This window comes from Danio rerio, chromosome 15 (assembly GCF_049306965.1).
Source record: "Danio rerio strain Tuebingen ecotype United States chromosome 15, GRCz12tu, whole genome shotgun sequence".
NCBI classification, from domain to species: Eukaryota; Metazoa; Chordata; class Actinopteri; order Cypriniformes; family Danionidae; genus Danio; species Danio rerio.
This window is the reverse complement of record NC_133190.1, coordinates 44,914,103-44,934,592: the sequence shown is the minus strand read 5'-3', so window position 1 is coordinate 44,934,592 and position 20,490 is coordinate 44,914,103. Positions and strand designations below refer to the sequence as shown.

The window sequence follows — 20,490 nt, the reverse complement described above, 5'->3', positions numbered from 1 at the left end:
ATATAAACACACACACACACACACACACACACATGAGAGAGAGAGAGAGAGAGAGACAAAACTTCTTGCTAAATTAGGCAGTCGTCTATTCAAGGTCAATCATTTTCCTGATAATTTTACACACTTGCTGGTTGATGTGTCTTCTCTGCTTCTTTGACTTCGTCTGTCTTCCATCTCCAAACTGGTGCCCAAAAAGCACCTATAAGCAAAAGGGCAGACAAATAGTTAGCTTCATACAACACTACTGGGACACTACTGCTGCACTAGAGAGCAAAATTACTGTTAGCTTAGTTTGAACATGCTGACAATACTGTAGCTCAGTCAAACTGCAGTTATTTAAACAAAAACATCTGAAAAACATTTCCATCACAAACACACAATCAAGAACAGTCCAACAACAAATAGTGATTTTAATGACCTAGGCAGAGCATTTTAAAACAGTTGATTTGATTTACACCTTCTGTTTACAGACTATAATCTAATGCTGGGTTCACACTTATTGCAAAGTAAACACATGCATCACAGTACTTGCTCTTGAATACTAGCAGGATGTTTCTTGCATCAAGCTAATTTTTCATGATTTAAATATTAGGAAAATTTTGCAAAAAAAACTTGATTGAAGTGATATAGCACTTGTGTTGTATTCATTTCAATGAAGTTTTTTGCAAATATTCCAAATATTCTTCCACATGTTTTGAGTTTCACTTAATTTGTGCTGCCCAGTAAAAAATTTCCCACTATTTATGCATTTGCAATGACTTGCATGTAATCCACTCACCTGAATAGGTAACTTCACATATGGTATAAGAGCCCCATCCTTTTAAAGACAGCTTCCCCTCTGGTCTCCAGCACAGACAAACAAATTGTGTCTGCAACACGGCCCTTTATAACAAGGGGACAAGGGGAGTCATGACTTGTGCTCCTATACATTCCTTGTTTAACCCCCCCAAAACAAGCACTCAGTTACAATATTTATTGTTGACATTACCTTAAATTCCAGAGTGCAAAAGGCAACTTCAGCATACTTCAGTTTCAGACCAGATCCAAAGTCAGTTGTGAAATCCAGGTGAGGTCCCATGACCACTCGACCCTCCAAGGAATAAGACTAAAAGGGGGAAAGAAGGACTAAATTAGAGGTGTTTGTGAATAATTAAATTTGTTTGTAGAAACAAAGTTGACATTCCATGCTCTGCCTATTAAAAACCAAGCAAACAAACACACATGCCCAGTAAAATTGCTAATAAAAATAAAAACTATAGTTTAAAAAAAATCTTTGTCTAATATTTACTACTACTGGAGGTACTGGTGGAACTTCTGGAAGAAGAAAAAGAGTTTGTACAAGAAACTGCTCACAACAAATCTGTGGAAAAACCTGACATTTAAAAATCTAATAAAAATGAGGAAGGCATCAACATTACCTTTAATAATCAAGCGAGGGGTGATTGGTAACATCAGTGTTTCAACATCAATGGCTGTGGCTGCAAAAAAAATATGAATATAATAAGAGTAGAATAAGACTCAACCTAACACACGCACACACATACTCTCTCTCTCTCTCTCTCTCTCTCTCTCTCTCTATATATATATATATATATATATATATATATATATATATCTCTATATATATATATATATATATATATATATATAGGTTTAGATCGTGATAATGAATTTAGGCTATATTTGTGTACTCAGAATTTACACTCACCTCACACTTCAGCTATTATCAGGTACACCTGAACACCAAAAAACAAAATCTACAGTTAGTGACAATATACAATTAGTTCTCATTAGTAAATGTTAGCACTGCATTAACACCAGTGAGAAATATACAATATGTACTGTGTTAGTGTTAGTTTAAAAGAATACAACTGAATTGTATTATAAGCTTCATTTAATAAAACAGTTAAGACTTGTTTCATAATGAGTTTAGTTTATTTAAATAACTTAACGTTAACGTTACAGTGAACAAAATTAACGTACATGATGGTGACTAACCGTAACGTTAACTTAAGTGAAGGTCAGAGCTTACCTTAACTTTAGTCATTTCACCTTTACTTCAGTCTTGTACTGAAACAGAAAAAGCAGTTAACAAGAAGTTAATTAAAGAAAATTCCCTTTCTTTTTTCAGGAACTAACGTTAACGTTATGCTAATACCTCAGAAAACACTACAATCACCATCTGGCGTCGTTAATTTCTTGTTTAAAAAAAGGCGCGCTTAAACCCTGTACGTGCGAGTACAACTAAAGTACTCGGTAAATTCCTGTTAAATGACATGCACTATACAGAAATACACATACAACACTCATTTAACGGAAAAAAAGTCATATTTTAACACTTACCGAGGATGAATTCGTTTGGTGAAGAGACGAGGCAGGCGTTGTCTGTGGTGATGGCGCTTGTTAGCGGTCGAGTCAGTTCTGTTAAATGAATCGGCTCCTTTAAGTGAACAGTAAAGAGTCGAATTCGGCTCCTTTAAGTGAACAGTAAAGAGTCGAATTCGCCTGAAAACGATTCCATTTTGTATAATATTGTAAGACGCAAACATATAATTCATTAATATTTCATCATATTGCTTGGAGCTCATGAACACGTCTGATAAAATATCTGAATCTGATTCAATGTCACACGAGTCCTGAATCGAAGCAGTGCAAAAGTAATATATTGATTGAAATATAAAGTTAATTATTTTCTTCGCCATTCAAAATATTATATATCTCTGACTTTAACAATAAGAATAAAGTTCGTTTGGAGTGTATTGAGAATTATTATTTTTTCCTCCCAGGATTCAATTCGCACCAAGCTGCATCAAGCTGTAATGGTGGATGAGAAGGCACATAATATTATAAATATTGCTTTTAATATGTAATGAAATAAAGTTTTAATACTTTTTTATGCGAGAATGTAGTTCTTCAAAACTCAAATCTGTGGATTGTTAGTAAAGATTGTGTGTAATTTTAAGTGTGTTTTGCCGGTAGCGGAGATCTATGACCTCCAGGTGGTAACGGCGCTCATTACTCATGTATCCGCCGAAAGGCGCCTGTCTTCAGGCTAGACATTGGGACAATTGCCCCGTCTTCGATGGCTCTATATGCATCCGAAAATTAAGTTTTAACTGTTTTTCATGCTAGAATGTAGTTGTTTAAAACTCTAATCTGTGGTTTATTTATATAGATAAAAAAAATTATATATATATATATATATATATATATATATATATATATATATATATATATATATAATTCTGAGATTAGTGACCTCCAGGCGATGAAAGGTGCCCAAACTCATGAAACCGTCTAAAGCAGACATTTACCCTGACATTGAAATAATTGTTGGCTGTTTAACAGTCTTTGGTTTCATTAATTAATTACTTTTTATTCAAGTTTATTATTGGCTAAGCACACAGTTGTTCATTAAATATTATTTCATATTCTATGTTAACTGTATAAAATTAAATAAAGGTGCAGTACAACCAAAAAGATGTTGGTAACCAAATCGTTTTGGGAGCTATAACATTCTGTTATTATCTGTTAAAAGTTCATTTGTATTAATTTCTACGTTGAGTTAAAAAAGGTTTGAATTTCTATAACTAACGTGCAAAAGATATAGCCCTTTTCACAGTAATTTGCTGTAATCATGCTACCTGCCGTAATTTCACAATAAAATTATGAATACAACATATTACTGTGAATTTTTCAGTTAAATACTGTGAAGAGATACTAATGTAATTTACTGTGAAAAATTACAGTAACATGTTGTGAAAACCTGGAAATTTTTTACAGTGCACTCATTCCTTAATATACCCGGTAACATTTTATCTTAAAGGACAATTCATGCTATTAACTAATCATTTACTAAGACTATTGGCTAATTAGCTGCTTATTGATAGTAGTAGTTTAGGTAGGCTATTTGGGATGTAGAATAAAACCTTACATTATAAGAAGCAATAAACTGCCAATATCTTAATAATAGGCAGGCAATAAGCCAGTAGGTAATAGTGTGAATTGTTACTTGAGTTAAAATGTTACCATAGTACAGCTAGTTTATTTTCATGTTACTATCAGTAACTTTAATCTGCTGTCAGAATAGTCAGTTTTAACAATTTTGAGTGAAATTATTTAACTAGATTTTTTTTGTAAAAAAGGTCTATCCCATATGAAAACAATCCTATATTTATCTGTTGTTAATACTAGTGTTTTTGATCCATACTATAGTAAATTGTGATACACTGCATTTGTTATAGTATTTTCAACTCTGTCAATGAATGCTACAGTAACTAGTTAATGATACAGTAACGAATACTGCAGCATGCTTTAATTTTTGCCACAGTAAATGATGATGTATTATAGTATAATATCCTCTATAAGTGTAGAAAAAAAACAGAACTCGGTCATTAGTGGTTGTGTAAATGTAGCAACTATAAAATCACCACAACCAATTAATTAAATAGCACACTAGAGTATGGTTCAAAAACAAGTGCACACTATTTACTATAGTATTTTTTAAATGTGGGGAAAGTCTTTTTTTTTTTACATTTTAAACATTAACATTCCAATCTCACTAATTTCACATATCTAATTATTAAGTAGCTACAGCAAGGTCATATTAGTTTACATTAATTAATGAATTAGCACACATCGGGCAATATTACACTCTAAAAATGCTGGGCTTTAACTGAACATTGGGTCAAATATGGAGAAATCCAACATTGGGTTACTTCTTCCACTAAAATTTAAATGACACTTTCGAACCCAATGGGCTGGTTTCTTTATATTTGACCCAATGTTGAGTTAAAACAACCCCATTGTGTCAAATATGGAGAAATCCAACATTGGGTTACTTCTTCTACTTTAATTTAATTGACACTTTTAAATGCAATGGGCTGGTTTCTCCATATTTGAACAAATGTTGAGTTATAACAACCCTATTGGGTCAAATATGGAGAAATCCAACATTGGGTTACTTTTTTCACTTAAATTTAAATGACACTTTTGAACCCAATGGGCTGGTTTTTCCATATTTGACCCAATGTTGAGTTAAAACAACCACATTGTGTCAAATATGGAGAAATTTAACATTCGGTTACTGCGTCCACTTAAATTTAAATGACACTTTTAAACCCAATGGGCTGGTTTGTCCATATTTGACCCAATGTTGAGTTAAAACAACCCCATTGGGTCAAATATGAAGAAATCCAACATTGGGTTACTTTTTTTTCTTAAATTTAAATGACACTTTTGAACCAAATGGGCAGGTTTGTCCATATTTGAACAAATGTTGAGTTAAAACTACTCCATTGTGTCAAATAAGGAGAAATCCAACATTCGGTTACTTCTTCCACTTAAATTTAAATGTCACTTTCAAACCCAATGGGCTGGTTTCTTCATATTTGAACAAATGTTGAGTTAAAACAACACCATTGGGTCAAATATGGAGAAATCTAACATTGGGTTACTTTTTTAATTAAATTTAAATGACACTTTTGAACCAAATGGGCAGGTTTGTCCATATTTGAACAAATGTTGAGTTAAAACAACCCCATTGTGTCAAATTTGGAGAAATTCAACATTCGGTTACTGTGTCCACTTAAATTTAAATGACACTTTTAAACCCAATGGGCTGGTTTGTCCATATTTGACCCAATGTTGAGTTAAAACAACCCCATTTGGTCAAATATAGAGAAATCAAACATTGGGTTACTTTTTTTCTTAAATTTAAATGACACTTTTGAACCAAATGGGCAGGTTTGTCCATATTTGACCCAATGTTGAGTTAAAACAACTTAGAGTATAATAATTGTCAAGCTGATCTGTTCATTGTTAGTATATTATCAGAATAATAATATTAAAAGAGTGTTGTTTTGTTTTTTTTAACCATGTATTGGTTAACTTTAAATAACATATTTTTCATCGTTAGTTCATGTTAACTAATACACCCTAAAATGCTGGGTTATTTCAACCCAATTCTGGGTAAAAATATAAACTAAACCAACAGCTAGGGTACTTTTGTTTTAATTAAATTAATAATTTAACCCAATGTTTGGCTTTGTCCATATTTTACCCATGGGTTTAAATGACCCAGCATTTCTTAGAGTGTACATAATGTTAACTAATGGAACCTTAGATGAAGTGTTCCACAAAAACATCTGGAATCCACACAGTATTTACTCAACTAGTAAACTTGAAAATACACTGGTAGTGATTGCAATGGTAAACATACATTAGGTATAGAAGTATTTAATGCATTACAATTACCAGTACAGGCTGACGTTTCTCTACAAGGAGTGCAAAGTCTGCAACTATTGGGAGTGTCTGCAGGTTGCAAAATGTCGCTCACATTGAATGCCACGCCAGATTTTGGGATACAGAACCTGATGTGACCACACTGACCCAGAACCACTAGCACAGCTGGCTATAGAAGTGTGCGCATGATCATCTACTTAATGTCCTGTGTTGTGCAGCTCTTCGTGTTTGACCACTGCCCTACCTGTAGTTCTTCTACTGGGACACCTGTGTGTGAGCTTGAGAAGAACTGACTTTACACATTCACTAACAATCACCAGAAGCAACAGTTGGTTAAACTTCATGCAAAAACAAATATGTTGGTGAAAGTCTGTGCAGAATCTGAGCACAGCTGCTGTTTGATATTTGGTTTCTAGTGCAGTGGCGTTCAGACTTTGGTGGTAGGGCCATTATAAAGAGCGAGGTCCAAAAGTATGGGAGACCTAATGAAAATGTATCTACTTTGCATTATTTGATAACATTTGCACTGCTTAAAGGAATAGTTCACCCCAAAAAATGAATTTAAATGTCAGTTTACTCACCCACAAGTCATCGGTGTGTATGGCTTTCTTGTCAGACGAACACAATTAAAGCAGTTTTAAACTTCATCCTAGCTCTCCATTGCTCTATAATGGTGGTGGGTATTTACCCTTTATTTAAAGTTTCTAAAAGCTGCAGGTGGTTAATGCATGTCTTATTAAGCACATTGATGTGTTTTTGAAACAAAAGTATTATTTTTTTTTAATTATAAAGTTATAAATCACCAACTTCAGGTGACTGTCGAATGCATGTTTTGGACAACTTTTGGAAATAGACACATCTTGGGTGAAACACCACACAATTCATCCAAAAGTTAGTTTAGCTACTTATTTAAAATAAGTTGAAACAACACAGGGGTGGCTCAGTGGTTAGCACTGTTGCCTTCGAGTCCCGGCATTTTTGTGTGGAGTTTGCATGTTCTCCCCGTGTTAGTGTGGGTTTCCTCCGGGTGCTCCGGTTTTCCCCACAATCCGAAGACATGCGTATAGGTGAATTACATAAACTAAATTGGCCGTACTGTGTGTATGTGGATGAGTGTGTGTTTGGGTTGGGTTACAGCTGGAAGGGCATCCCCTGTGTAAAACATATTTTGGATAAGTTGGCGGTTCATTCCGCTGTGGCGACTCCTAAAGAATAAAAAGACTAAGCCGAAGGAAAATGAATGGATGAAACACCACATTCACTCACTATCCTTCTGCCTAGTCCCTGATTTATCAGGAGTCGCAACAGTGGAATGAACTGCCAATTACTCTAATATAGGTTTTATGCGGCGGATGTCCTTCTAGCCACATAAAACAACACAATTCTTACGTTTTGTTAGGGACAACTTAATATCTTTATGTTCAATCCATCTGAATTTGTAAAAACGCTTAGGTTAACTTGATTGTTTTCTGTTAGGACAACATAACTGGGGGAACCCAGCATTTTTTACCACAGAAGACGACAACAAACAAGAAAACTAGCTGGCTTGCCGTTACTCTATTACATTAAATAAAGGAGATGTTTCTATTTTTAGAACTAACTCTATGAATGCATCTTACCCCAATCTTTTTATCACCGCGGACCGCTTAACGATTGACAATTTTACCTTTTACCGCAGACAGGGGTTGGTTTCTCTGACAAAACATTGCTGTCACTCTGATACAATTTTTTTTCTAGAGTTCTTGCAAGTTCGTTATTTCCAATGGAGGTGCGTGGCTAGCTCATGGAGGTGACCTGACGCACTCGCGCCTTCCAGACTCACGCAGTTGAATGAACGCTGCAAGCATACAATGAGTCACATAGCAAGAACTGACCAATCAGCTTTATAATTTGTATGGAATGTACACATTTCGGTAGACTTATTATCTCAGACGAACACTGAACACCCAAACACTGCAGTGCTGTGTAATTTCCTCCACATATAAGGCATGTGAACGGCCCCTAAAAGGCCATAGTCATTTGCGATCTCCAGCAGTTGATCTTTGTGCACAAACATGGTGTTTGGGTACACACGTTTGGGTACGACCTGATTTGTTGACAAATGGGTTGTGGGTCTGTTTCTTGGCAGTTTGCAGATCCTTCGCTGGGCCTTTTCCCTTAGCAAAGAAACTTTCCAAAGACTCATTTTGGTGCTTGTGGTTTAAATTTGGGCGTTCAAGTGACTGAGATGTAAGCAAGAGAATATGGTCATTTTTCAAAATAAAAGATAGTTCAGACTCAGATAATAAATAAAACAGAAATGATTAATGATTTATTCTGTGGCTCGGTACAGGTCCGCGGCCCAGTGGTTGAGGACCATTGCTTTACATCATGCGTCTTACATTAGGTACATATGAGGTCAGCCTAAAATATGTTTAAATTAATTTGCATTCGGCAGACATCGGAAGTCATTGACTGAGTTTAGAATTAGAAATTAGAAATATTTTTGTTTCAATGCACAACGATCCCCTTCATAAGTAATGTGTTAACGCCCTAGTAACATTTGAGTTTTACAATGAATTTATGTGCTTTTGAAAGCTACAAAAAAGGACCACTACCCAACAACATTATACAGTATGGAGGAGCCAGGATAATGTGTAAAAGTACTCCGACTGTGTTCGTCTGACAGTGTAAAGTCATATACACCAGCTAGATCTCATGAGAAAACAAATCTATTTTACGTTTTGTCAGAAAAGTGGCAAATTTGTATAAATTCGTACAATTTCATTTGTACGAAAATGTACGATTTTTAAAAGCAGGCCTGCCCCCAAACCCAACCATCATTGGGAGATGAGCAAATCATACTAAAATGTATGAAAGTGGTCATAAAAATATTAATTAGACACTAAATCAAAAAGTTACAAATTTTTCTATGAGATTGCATAAAGGATAGGATTGCGGATGAGTAAATTATTGGGTAATTTTTAGGGGTGTGACGAGATCTCATGTCTATTTTCTGTTTGTATATTAGCAAAATATTTTGCAGTGTTTGCATGTCCTTAATTACAGTAAAATAACATTCATTACAAGTTTATAAAAAAAAGCACCTAAAGTGTTTTGCATTTTGTGATTTTATTTTCAGTTGAATGAAAGACTATTTTGCATATATATATATATATATTTTTTTTTTTTTTTCTTTTCCTTATTGCAGATTTTTTAGAAAGTGTACAAATCTCATCTCGTTTTCGTGAAAACAATCTTGTGTCTCGTGGAGTAAGCATCTCATCACTCACCTAGGAATGTTTATATTTGGGTGAACTATTCCTTTCAAGGTACATTTATGCATTTGCCACTTTTATCCACACTCAAAAGTAAACTTTGCTGTTTGTTCAAACTACTTATTTAAATTGAGCTGGAACAACACAATTCTTGACTTTTTTTGGGAGGAAAATTTAATTGTTTTATGTTCAATCCACTTAAATTTGTAAAAACTTAATTCCTTCATGTTGTGCCAACTCAAATTGATTCTGTAGAACCCAGCATTTGTTATATATATATATATATATATATATATATATATATATATATATATATATATATATATATATATATATATATATATATATATATATATATTTTTTTTTTTTTTTTTTTTTTTACAGTGAGGCATTTCCCAGTATCTAATTAAATAAAATTGCAGAGTGTTGCAAAACAACTTAACCAGGGGTGTCCAAACTTGGTCCTGGAGGTCTGATGTTCTGCATATTATTTTCAACTCCAATTAAACACACCTAAACAAGCTAATCAAACTCTTTCTAGGTAAACTAGAAATCTCCAGGGAGGTGTGTTGAAGAAGGTTGGAGCTAAACTATGCAGGACACCAGCCCTCCAGGACCAAGTTTGAACACCCCTGGAGTATTATTACCATTGTTTAGCAAAAGTTTGCAGGATAAAGAAATACATAACAAAATTCCAATTTTTAATCTCACTATTTTGAGAAAAAGTTATATTTTCTGGCTTTACCCAGCGGGCAAGGATGTCATCATGATGTCAGATTGATGCTGTACCCCAACATCATGTGAATGTTGCATTTTGTTTGGAAATGAAAATCGAATTGACGTCAGAACTCAATGTCAATGTTCAACCTAAAATCAACCAAATATCAACGTCTATTGATGTTACAGCTTGATGTTGTGTGGATGTTACCACTATGACATCTAGCAGACATTGGATTTTGGTTGCCAAACCTGCTGAATAAATGTCAGTAATTGACATCAATATGACATTGGTTTGAGATGTTGGCTTGATGTTGGATTTTGGTCTCTTTCCGATTCTGTGGAACCCAGCATATGTTTTCATTGAGACATTGCCCAGTATCTAATTAAATAAAATTGGCCAGTGTTGCAAAACATCAGTCCTGGAGGGCTGATGTCCTGCATATTTTAGTTCCAACCCCATTTAAACACATCTGAACCAGCTAACCAAGCTCGTAGAAACTTCTAGAGAGGTGTGTTGAAGGAAGTTGGAGCTAAACTATGCAGGACATTGGCCCTCCAGGACCGAGTTCGGACACCCCTGACCTACCACCCGGTTTACGATTTAAGTTTTTCTTTTCTATCCTCCTTCAGTTTTATTTAATCTTTAAAAGATCCCATTTTCAATCAGGTCTAACACTTTTGGACCCCCCTCAAACCAAATAAGTCAAACTATTATTATTTTGTATTAATTCCCTACTAATATCTGGTAGGTCGGTTCACTTCTGTGCAGTTGTTGGACGATAATCTAGCAAATCGCCTTTGGATGTTATCATCCACATGCTGTATCATAAGCTACTTGTGTTCTTAAGTACTAATAGCTTTACTATTTAAATCGTGAGTTTTTTTTACCACCTCTTTGTTCTCCACTTCACCTATGCATTTATATCACGGTGAAACTTAACTGACAATCTCTTTTTGCTATCGCCTGTGTGCTTTTAATGTGCGTAGCATCACAATGCATTCGTACTACACCAACCTGTGATGTGCAGAATCTAGTTTAGAATAAAACTAGCTGCTAGACGCTTGAACAAATGGTCAACTTTCTTTCTTTTGCCCTAAGAAAGAGTCTTTGTTAATCAAATAAGTGGTGCTGGTTTCTCCATTTCTTCCATTTCTCTATCGAGCAATGGCAGATCAGCATTTTATGAAGGGTATTTGATATGATGATGCTTCATGTAAAAAGCATTGGTTCTTGAAGAGATCTCTGTTAGCGGACAGGAATCCGACACCTGAGGAGCAGCTAGTTTTGCAGTGTCCTTGCAATGACAGGATGCAGGATCCATAGACAAATCGATAAGAAAGACTCCCACGCTGGGACTGCAGCCAAGAGGTGCTTTCAAGTGTTTACTGACCCACTTATGAAATTTCAAATCTCTCCTGTAGGTCGTTTGTATTGGATGTCACAAACTGGTGAAAGAGTATATTCATCCAGCTAACTGCGGTTTGTTAACTTGCAAAGCTAATTCTAACTAGCCATTGTTGTATAGTCAATATATTGTTAGGCTTAAAGGGATAGCTCAGCCAAATAATACAATTCTGGCATTATTTATTCATCATCAAACATATTTGAGTTTCCTTTTATACTGTTGAACCCAAACGAAGATATGCTGAAGAATGTTTGGGGAAAAAAAGTCATTCACTTCCATTGTTTTCTACTATGGAAGTCAATGGCAGCTTCTTTCCCTAACATTATTTGATAATATCTTGTTTTGTGTTCAACATAAGTAAATTAATTTCATATTGGAATCACTTGATTGTGAATCACTGATAAGGTCATTTTTTAAATTTCGTAAACTATCCCTTTAATAAAGCAGTCATATTACCATTGTTCAGCAAATGTTTGCAGGATAAATACATAATAAAATTGCAACTTTTAATTACATTATTTTGAAAAAAGTCATATTTTCAGACGTTTACATTCAATACTGGCTTTACCCAGCAGGCAAGGACGTCACCATGATGTCAGATTGATGCTGTACCCCAACATGGTGTGAATGTAGCATTTTGTTTGGAAATAAAATTGAGTTGACGTCAGAACCCAACGTCAGGCAAATGTCAATGTCCAACCTAAAATCAACGCCTAATGATTTAACAGCTTGATGTGTGGACGTTAACACTATGACGTCTGACGGACGTTGGATTTTGGTTGCTAAATCTGATGAATAAATGTCAGTGTTTGACGCCAATATGATGTTGGGTTTTGGTCACTTGCCAACACAACCTAAAATCAACCAAAAATCAATGTCTAATAATGTTACAGCTTGACGTTTTGTGGATGTTGCCACTATGACGTTTATCAGACGTTGGATTTTGGTTGCTAAATCTGATGAATAAATGTCAGTGTTTGACACCAATATGATGTTGGGTTTTGGTCATTTGCCAACACAACCTAAAATCAACCAAAAATCAACGTCTAATAATGTTACAGCTTGACGTTTTGTGGATGTTACCACTATGACAGCTATCAGATGTTGGATTTTGGTTGCCAAACCTGCTGAATAAATATCAATGTTTGACGGCAATATGACGTTGGTTTAAGATGTTGGCTCGACGTTGGGTTTTGGTCACTTGCCAACACAACCTAAAATCAACCAAATATCAACGTCTAATGATGTTGCAGCTTGACATTGTGTGGACGTTACCACTATGACGTCTATCAGACATTTGATTTTGGTGGTCATTTATAATGAATAAATGTCAGTATTTGACGTCAATATCACTGTCATTTAACATCATTATTGGACGTCCAAATAATGTACTGTACTCAGACGCTGGCTAGACATTGAACTTTGGTCACCTTACGTCACAACCTAAATCTAACCTAATATTATTGTCTTTTGATATTGTGTGCCTGCTGGGTATTTCCACTAACTCTATTTTTACAATTTCATGTAATTGTGACTTTTTTTTTTGTCATAAGTCACTTAATTCTTGGTTTATACATGATTATATTTAAAATTTCAGTTTAGATCTTGCAAGCCTGACTTTTATTGTCACAATTGTGAATTTATATCTCACAATTAAGTCATAATTACAAGATACACACATACAATTCAGTAAGTAGTTGTGAAAAAGCATATAAACTGTCATTGAGATGCTAGATGCAAGCTCAGAATGGCAAGGGCCAAACTTGCATAAATCGATTTTTACTTAAAATTCAACACTTGTGTTTTTAACCATCCACGTTTACATCACAAACTTTAATATCTAATATTCTACCATATTTTCCCCTCAAAACTACAACAGTCAAAATTGTGAGCTAAACGTTTCTTAAAGTTTCTGTGGGTAGCTATTCAGATTTCAGATCAAATCTTCCGGTTTGTCAGTCTTTGTAAGTTAGACTTACAAAAGAATCAAGCAAAAACATTCATGGCTATACTTATATAACAACTACAATTAATTGCTAGCCAAATGCTAATGTGACTGCACTTTTAATCGTTTTATGACAATGATTAATGACATTTAATGACCAAAACATTTACACTTCCCTCTATTAGGGAAAATGCCATTCTGTTAAGAATGGTAGACGAACTTGATGGATCGTACTCTGTTAAGGGAATAGTCCACCTGATGTTGAAATTCACCTCACTCTCATGTCTTCCTGACAACTAGGCTAAGTGACAACACGAGGGTGGGTGAATCCTTAACACTGAACGATTTCTTGTAATGATCTCTTGTGCCTTTAATTTTTTATTCACTGATTTGTTTATTGAAGGTATTGAGCGTTTTGAAAAGGAATTAAGAAATGAATTTTGTATAACTGTGTCGATATTTGATAAGTTTTGTTTAAAACAAATCAAAACAGGACTGCCCTCTGCTGGTCGAAAACTGTGATGATGTTTTGTAATGTGTGGTTTTGCTTACAGGACGGTTTATACAGTAAATGTAGAGGGGTTTGGATTTATTGCAGCAGTGATTTAGACATGTATAAGTTGTGTTCTTGAGTGTTAAAGAAGCACTGTACAGAATGTAGGGTAGTGTACCGCAGCAGTAGTGTTATACCAGCTTCACAGCTCCTCCTGCCATTATTTTGGGCAATATATATGTGGTTTTAAATTATGGTTCATGATTTGAACTGCCTTTTTAATCCCTGTTGACATGACCAACATAATAGTGTTTGTGGATATTTTGTTGAAAGCAAACTGATGTTTTTACTGAGGAAGGATGCATTCTGTTATGACTTTGGACCACAAAAACCTTAAAAAGTCTTAGAAATGCAACATAATATAGGGTAAGGGTTAGAATTATTGATTTTATATGCCAAAAGTCATTGGGATATTAGATAAAGATCATATTGCATGAATTTTCCTACTGCAAATATCTTAAAAAAACATTTTTTCCCTTAATTTTAATGACTTAAAATGCAATTTTCTCAATAATTATATATTTTTTGCACTCTCAGATTCCAGATTCTCAACAGTTCTCAACCCAAATATTATCAAAACGAATCATAAATCAATATAAAGCTTATTTATTTTGCTTTTCAAATGATGCATAATCCAAATTACAAGAAACTGACTTGGTTTTGTGGGCACAATTGTTCAAAAGTGACAATACAGATGTTCATCAATGTATGAACAACATGAAAGATTTATGTTTCTATATGCTCTGTTGAATATTTTATCATTTAATCCTGAAAAAAAAGTAGCACCTTTTTCACAAAATGTCACTGATAAATATTTTTATAGTTTCTGAAGGATTTATATTCATCTTTCTTTATTTCTATAGCGCTTTTACAATGTAAATTGTGCCACAGCAGCTTAACATAGAAGTTCTACTAAACTGAAACGGTGTCAGTCCAGTTTTCAGAGTTCAGTTCAGTGTGATTTAATTTCACTGCTGAAAGTCCAAACACTGAAGAGCAAATCCATATAAATGCTGAAAATAAAGTAATAATGCTGAAAATTAAGCTGTGCCATCACAGTATAAATAGCATTTAATTTTTTTATTTAAAATTTTAATAGACATCCTTAAAAATATCTAAAAAACAGCTTTTTTAAAATTTTATTTATTTTTAGGAAGCTGCTATCAGTATTGCGGTTAGGTTAGTTAAAGGAATAATTTATCCAAAAATTAAAATTGTTTTAGTATTTATTTCTTCTGAAAAATTTTGGAAAAAAATCCATTGACATTAATAGTAAAGTTAAAAAATACTATGGAAATCAATGGTCAAATGCGGTTATTTTTCCAGCGTTCTTCAGTTTATCATTGTGCTCAACAGCATGGGTGTAAATTTAATTTAACAGTAGAGGCGGACGATAAATATAAAACTTTTCATGAGCAATTTTTGAAGGGGACACAAATAATAGTGCTCATTTAGTAACTGTACAGCTAAACAATATGCTAACTGAGGCCGTAAATGTTTAGTTAACATTATGCCAAGTCGTCACAAATAAAGCAATGCATGGGAAACCTATTTGGTATTTTAATTGCAGTGCACTATGCAACAAGCTAACGTTAACCAAGTACAGGGTTTCTGCAGGTTTCACATGAAAATTCAATATAAGACATTTTAAGACCATTATGAATGAAATTTAGTCTTATAAAGGGCTAAATCTTAAGGATTTTTTTAAAATATCCAAGTTAGAAAATATTTTTTACTAGCCCTATCAAAACATGATCAAAATTGAATACATTTAATGTTACAATAATAATTTTGTTTGCATATTTTTTATAAATTTTCAAATATAATAAAAAAGACTATTATCCCTTAGCAAGAATACAACAAAACATATCTGCCAATTACGTCAGTCTACAATAATAATAATAAAGATTGTCCGGTCAGTATCCTTAGCAGTAAATAAATGCTATTTTTAAATAAAAAGATAAAAGTTTTATTGAGGTGGTTCATTTCGCTGAATATTAAAGGGACTATGTCGAAAAGAAAATGAATGAATTAAAGTTTTATTGAGATTGGGATTGTTGGTGATTGTATGTGTGTTATTGGCAAGATTGAGTAGCTATACATTAATAAAGGAACATTGAGACCCTTAAAAAAAGACTATTAAACACAATATTTTTTACTTTTTAAGTCCTAAAATTTAGCTTTTGAGATTTCAGACATTTAAGACTTTTTAAGCTCCCGCGGATACCTTGTAAGTAATATTTTATTGGCTATTATAGCAGATTCATGGAAAATTACACTGGTAATCAGCATTTTTGCCACAAATAATTAATGAGGGAGTCCGCATCAGCTACACTGAAGAGAATCGCTTTAGTTAAAGGAAATAAAATGCCCTCCATACTGGAGTTCAACATTAACTGAGCCGCAGCCACACCTGACTCATGTGTAGAGTAGGTGAGATGCACTGGGAAAAAGGCGGTGGGCCAAACCACTGCGAGGAAGGGGAGGGGGAACTCAACTGTTTCTAAATGCAGTTTTTCTACTTACACAATTATCGCAGGTATACATACATACAAGTCAGAATTATTAGCCCCCCCTTTAACTTTTTTTAATATCTCCCAAATTATGTTTAACAGTGCAAGGAAATTTTCACAGTATGTCTGACAATATTTTTTCCTCTGAAGAAAGTCTTATTCTTTTATTTCGGTTAGAATAAAAGCAGTTGTTAATTTTTTAAACTCCATTTTAAAGACAAAATTATTAGCCCCTTTAAGCTATTTTTTTTTGTTCAAATGTCTACAGAACAAACAATTGTTATACAGTAACTTGCCTAATTACCCTAATTAACCTAGTTAAGCCTTTAAATGTCACTTTAAGCTGTATAGAAGTGTCTTAAAAAATATCTAGTCAAATATTATGTACTGTCATAATAGCAAAGATAAAATAAATCAGTTATTATAAATGAGTTACTAAAACTATTATGTTTAGAAATGTTTAGAAAAAATCTTCTCTATGTTAAACAGAAATCGGGGGACAAAAATAAACAGGGGGGCTAATAATTCTAACTCCAACTGTATATTTTCCACAATAGAGAGTGCAATTTTTATTTTTTTAAATAATTTTTTATACGCCCCCCCCGGATTTATGCTCATGCTCAACAGAAGAAACTCAAACATGTTTGTAACAATTTGATTAAACATTGATTAAATGATAGCAGAACATTAATTCTGGGTGAACGGCCCCTTTAAAAGAGCTAAAACAGCACACCAGCGTGCAATACCAGGAACCAGCTTTCAAAACCCAATACATGTTGGTCTTTTCAACAGGGATGCGGATCAGAAAAGTAGACGCTGTTGTCCTTTATCGTGATCCAAATGCTTTATTTATGTGAGCCTGAAATGGTAACTTGTTCAAATAACAACCAATCTGTAAAGAATGACGATCAAAATATGTAAAGTGATTCCATAATATTTAATGTGACTTTCCCTGGATCTCATCGTACCGCTATCGCTGTGACTGTGTGGACCATCAGGCCTGATGTGCACATATATTTTGATCATACACGTCTGTTTCCTCGACACAGTAATATAACCTGAACCCAGTGTTACTGCCTGGGATGATTATACTTCCCTAATGCACTCCTGCCCTCTTAGTAACACTGCGTAGGGTCCCGGGCTTTGTACACAGCCCTTATATACTCTGTGATATGTTTATTAGAGATTAGCAATTGTGTGGTTTTTAACTAGTATGCCTCAATAACTGTTGTGAAACCTGTTTGAATTGTATTTGCACATTGAACTTCTTTTGTTTACATACAAAAACGCACCTCTCAGCTGGCTAATAAATGATGACAATGAAGAAAAGTGTTGCTGTCGTGTCATTTGTAGGAATGTGAAACTACTGCTTTTGTTTCTACCATAATTACAGAAGTCCTTACACTTGATAAAAAATGTTTTGCTGCTTGTTTAAAATGAGTTGAAGCTACACATTTCATGAGATTTATTTTGGACAACTTAACTGTTTTATGTTCAATCAACTTAAAATTGTAAAGTTAACTTAATTGATTTGTGTTGGGTCAACATGAACGAGTTGTGTGAAACCCAGCATTTTTTACATTTTATAATTGCAATTCATTTATGTTACTTTCTTTTTTTAAAGTAAAGTCAACAAATTGCTTTTTACAGTGCAGCACCAAACTTCTTTGGAAGAACACAATGATTTCCATTCAATAAAAATTAAACATTAAAAAAGAGTTTACAATTTGAAGCCTTGCCTAAAAGAGCCTTCATATATATAATACATACACACACACACACACACACACACACACACACATATATATATATATATATATATATATATATATATATATATATATATATATATATAAAATCAGCCAATCACATGGCAGCAACTCAATGCATTTAGGCATGGTCAAGAAGATCTGTTGCAGTTCAAACCGAGCATCAGAATGGGTAAGAAAGGGGGTTTAAGAGACGTTGAACATGGCATGGTTGTTGATGCCAGACAGGCTGGTCTGAGTATTTCAGAAACTGCTGATCTACTGGAATTTTCAAGCACAACCATCTCTAGGGTTACAGAGAATATTTTCCATGCTCAGACTGGTTTCTTGAACATGACAATGAGTTGTACTCAGTTGTACACAAATGGCCTCCACAGTCACCAGAACTCAATCCAATAGAGCACCTTTGGGATGTGGTGGAACGGGAAATTCGCATTATGGATGTGCAGCCATCAAATCTGCAGCAACTGTGTGATGCTATCCTGTCAATATGAACCAAAGTCTCTGAGGAATATTTCCAGTACCTTGTTGAATCTATGCCACGAAGGATTAAAGCAGTTCTGAAGGCAAAATTGGGTCCAAACCGGTACTAGTAAGATGTACCTAATATGAATATTTTCTAAATGAATATTAATTCATTCATTTTATTTTCGTCTTAGTCCCTTTATTAATCCGGGGTCGCCACAGTGGAATGAACCGCCAACTTATCCAGCACGTTTTTTACACATTACATGCCCTTCCAGCCGCAACCAATCTCTGGGAAACATCCCCACACACTCATACACTACGGACAATTTAGCTTACCCAATTTACTGTCTTTGGACTGTGGGGGAAACCGGAGCACCCAGAGGAAACCCACGTGAACGCAGGGAAAACATGCAAACTCCACACAGAAACGCCAACTGACCCAGCTGAGGCTCAAACCAGCGACCTTCACGCTGTGAGGTGACAGCACTACCTACTGCGTTGTCTGAATATATATATATATATATATATATATATATATATATATATATATATATATATATATATATATATATATATATATATATATATTTCTTTATTAATTTATTTATTTTGTGGAGCCTTGCGGGGCCCTATGCACCTTGGGAGTTTTGGGCATACAGTGTAGGGCAAAATGCTGCTATAATGTAAAACAGAAATAGGAAGGAAAATGATGGTAACATAAGAAGTTATAACAAAAAAAAGAAAAAGAAATTGTTTGTATGAATGCAAATTTGACAACTATCTTAGACAACCGAAGTTGAGTAATGCTGACCTTTTACCATCCAAACTCTGAAAAAAGCATGATAAACGTCTTCAGTACCTGCTAAGTGTCTCAGCTGGTTGTCTCGATGGTTTGCTCTCCATGCTTTGTTTTTTGTAGCCTGGAGCTCATATATGCTCGTGGCGGCAAATGCAGGACAGATGATTTGATTCCGAAGTTGTCTTTGGGGAGGATTTACGTTTTCTCAGAGTGAACCCCATCTAATTGAGGTTAAAGGGGTGGTGACCTTCCTCAGGCTGGACAAGACAGATCACAAGACAGATGACATAAACAACTTTTGCACTGTTCAAGAAGTTCACTACTGCTGATTTTGTGTGTGTTGTTGCTGAAGTTAAATTCTTCTACAGGTTTGTATTTTGTGTGTAATTATAATGGCAGTCTTTATATCATGTATGTAGGCTATGCATGAGTGATTCGATACATAAAGCGCTTTTGGCTTCCATTGTGTACATTTAAAACTTTTGAATAACTTTCCTGTATTATCAAACCGATTCAAATTATTTTGACACAATTTGCTTACAGAATATCGACATTTGACCTCTGACAATATAACCAATTAAGTTCTCATCAGAGCGCGGCTCAGCTCCAGGTCTGTTCCCCTAAAATGGATTCGACACGCGGATCCGGTGTTTCAAAAGAATTGTGTTTCAAACCGCTGCCTGTTCCCACTCGCTCACTTTCAGCCAATCACATTCTGCTTTTGACCTTTTGAAGCTGAGTTCTGAATAGAACACAACCCAATGTGTATTGTAAAGGAGGAGATTATTCTAAATAAAGCCAATAATATCCAATTTTA

General features: G+C 34.5%; 1 protein-coding gene and 2 long non-coding RNA genes across 4 annotated transcripts in view; all 3 read right to left on the bottom strand.

The window, feature by feature from the left end:
- Positions 1 to 20,490, bottom strand: part of sgpp2 (sphingosine-1-phosphate phosphatase 2) — a 146,331-nt gene that overhangs the window by 31,961 nt on the left and 93,880 nt on the right. For both annotated transcript variants that reach the window (XM_073922655.1, XM_073922654.1), the window contains one exon: positions 19,734 to 19,930. In XM_073922655.1, the coding sequence (XP_073778756.1) occupies positions 19,734 to 19,777 (44 nt within the window). In that variant the 5' untranslated portion in view covers positions 19,778 to 19,930. The remainder of the gene's footprint in view (positions 1 to 19,733; positions 19,931 to 20,490) is intronic.
- On the bottom strand, positions 62 to 1,094 carry LOC137487673 (uncharacterized). Its single transcript, XR_011006363.2, has 3 exons — positions 989 to 1,094; positions 779 to 882; positions 62 to 199 (listed from the first exon to the last, which is right to left on the bottom strand). It is a non-coding gene; the product is annotated as an uncharacterized lncRNA (long non-coding RNA).
- Positions 12,210 to 18,330, bottom strand: LOC141377919 (uncharacterized). Its single transcript, XR_012391073.1, has 3 exons — positions 18,141 to 18,330; positions 17,289 to 18,084; positions 12,210 to 17,164 (listed from the first exon to the last, which is right to left on the bottom strand). It is a non-coding gene; the product is annotated as an uncharacterized lncRNA (long non-coding RNA).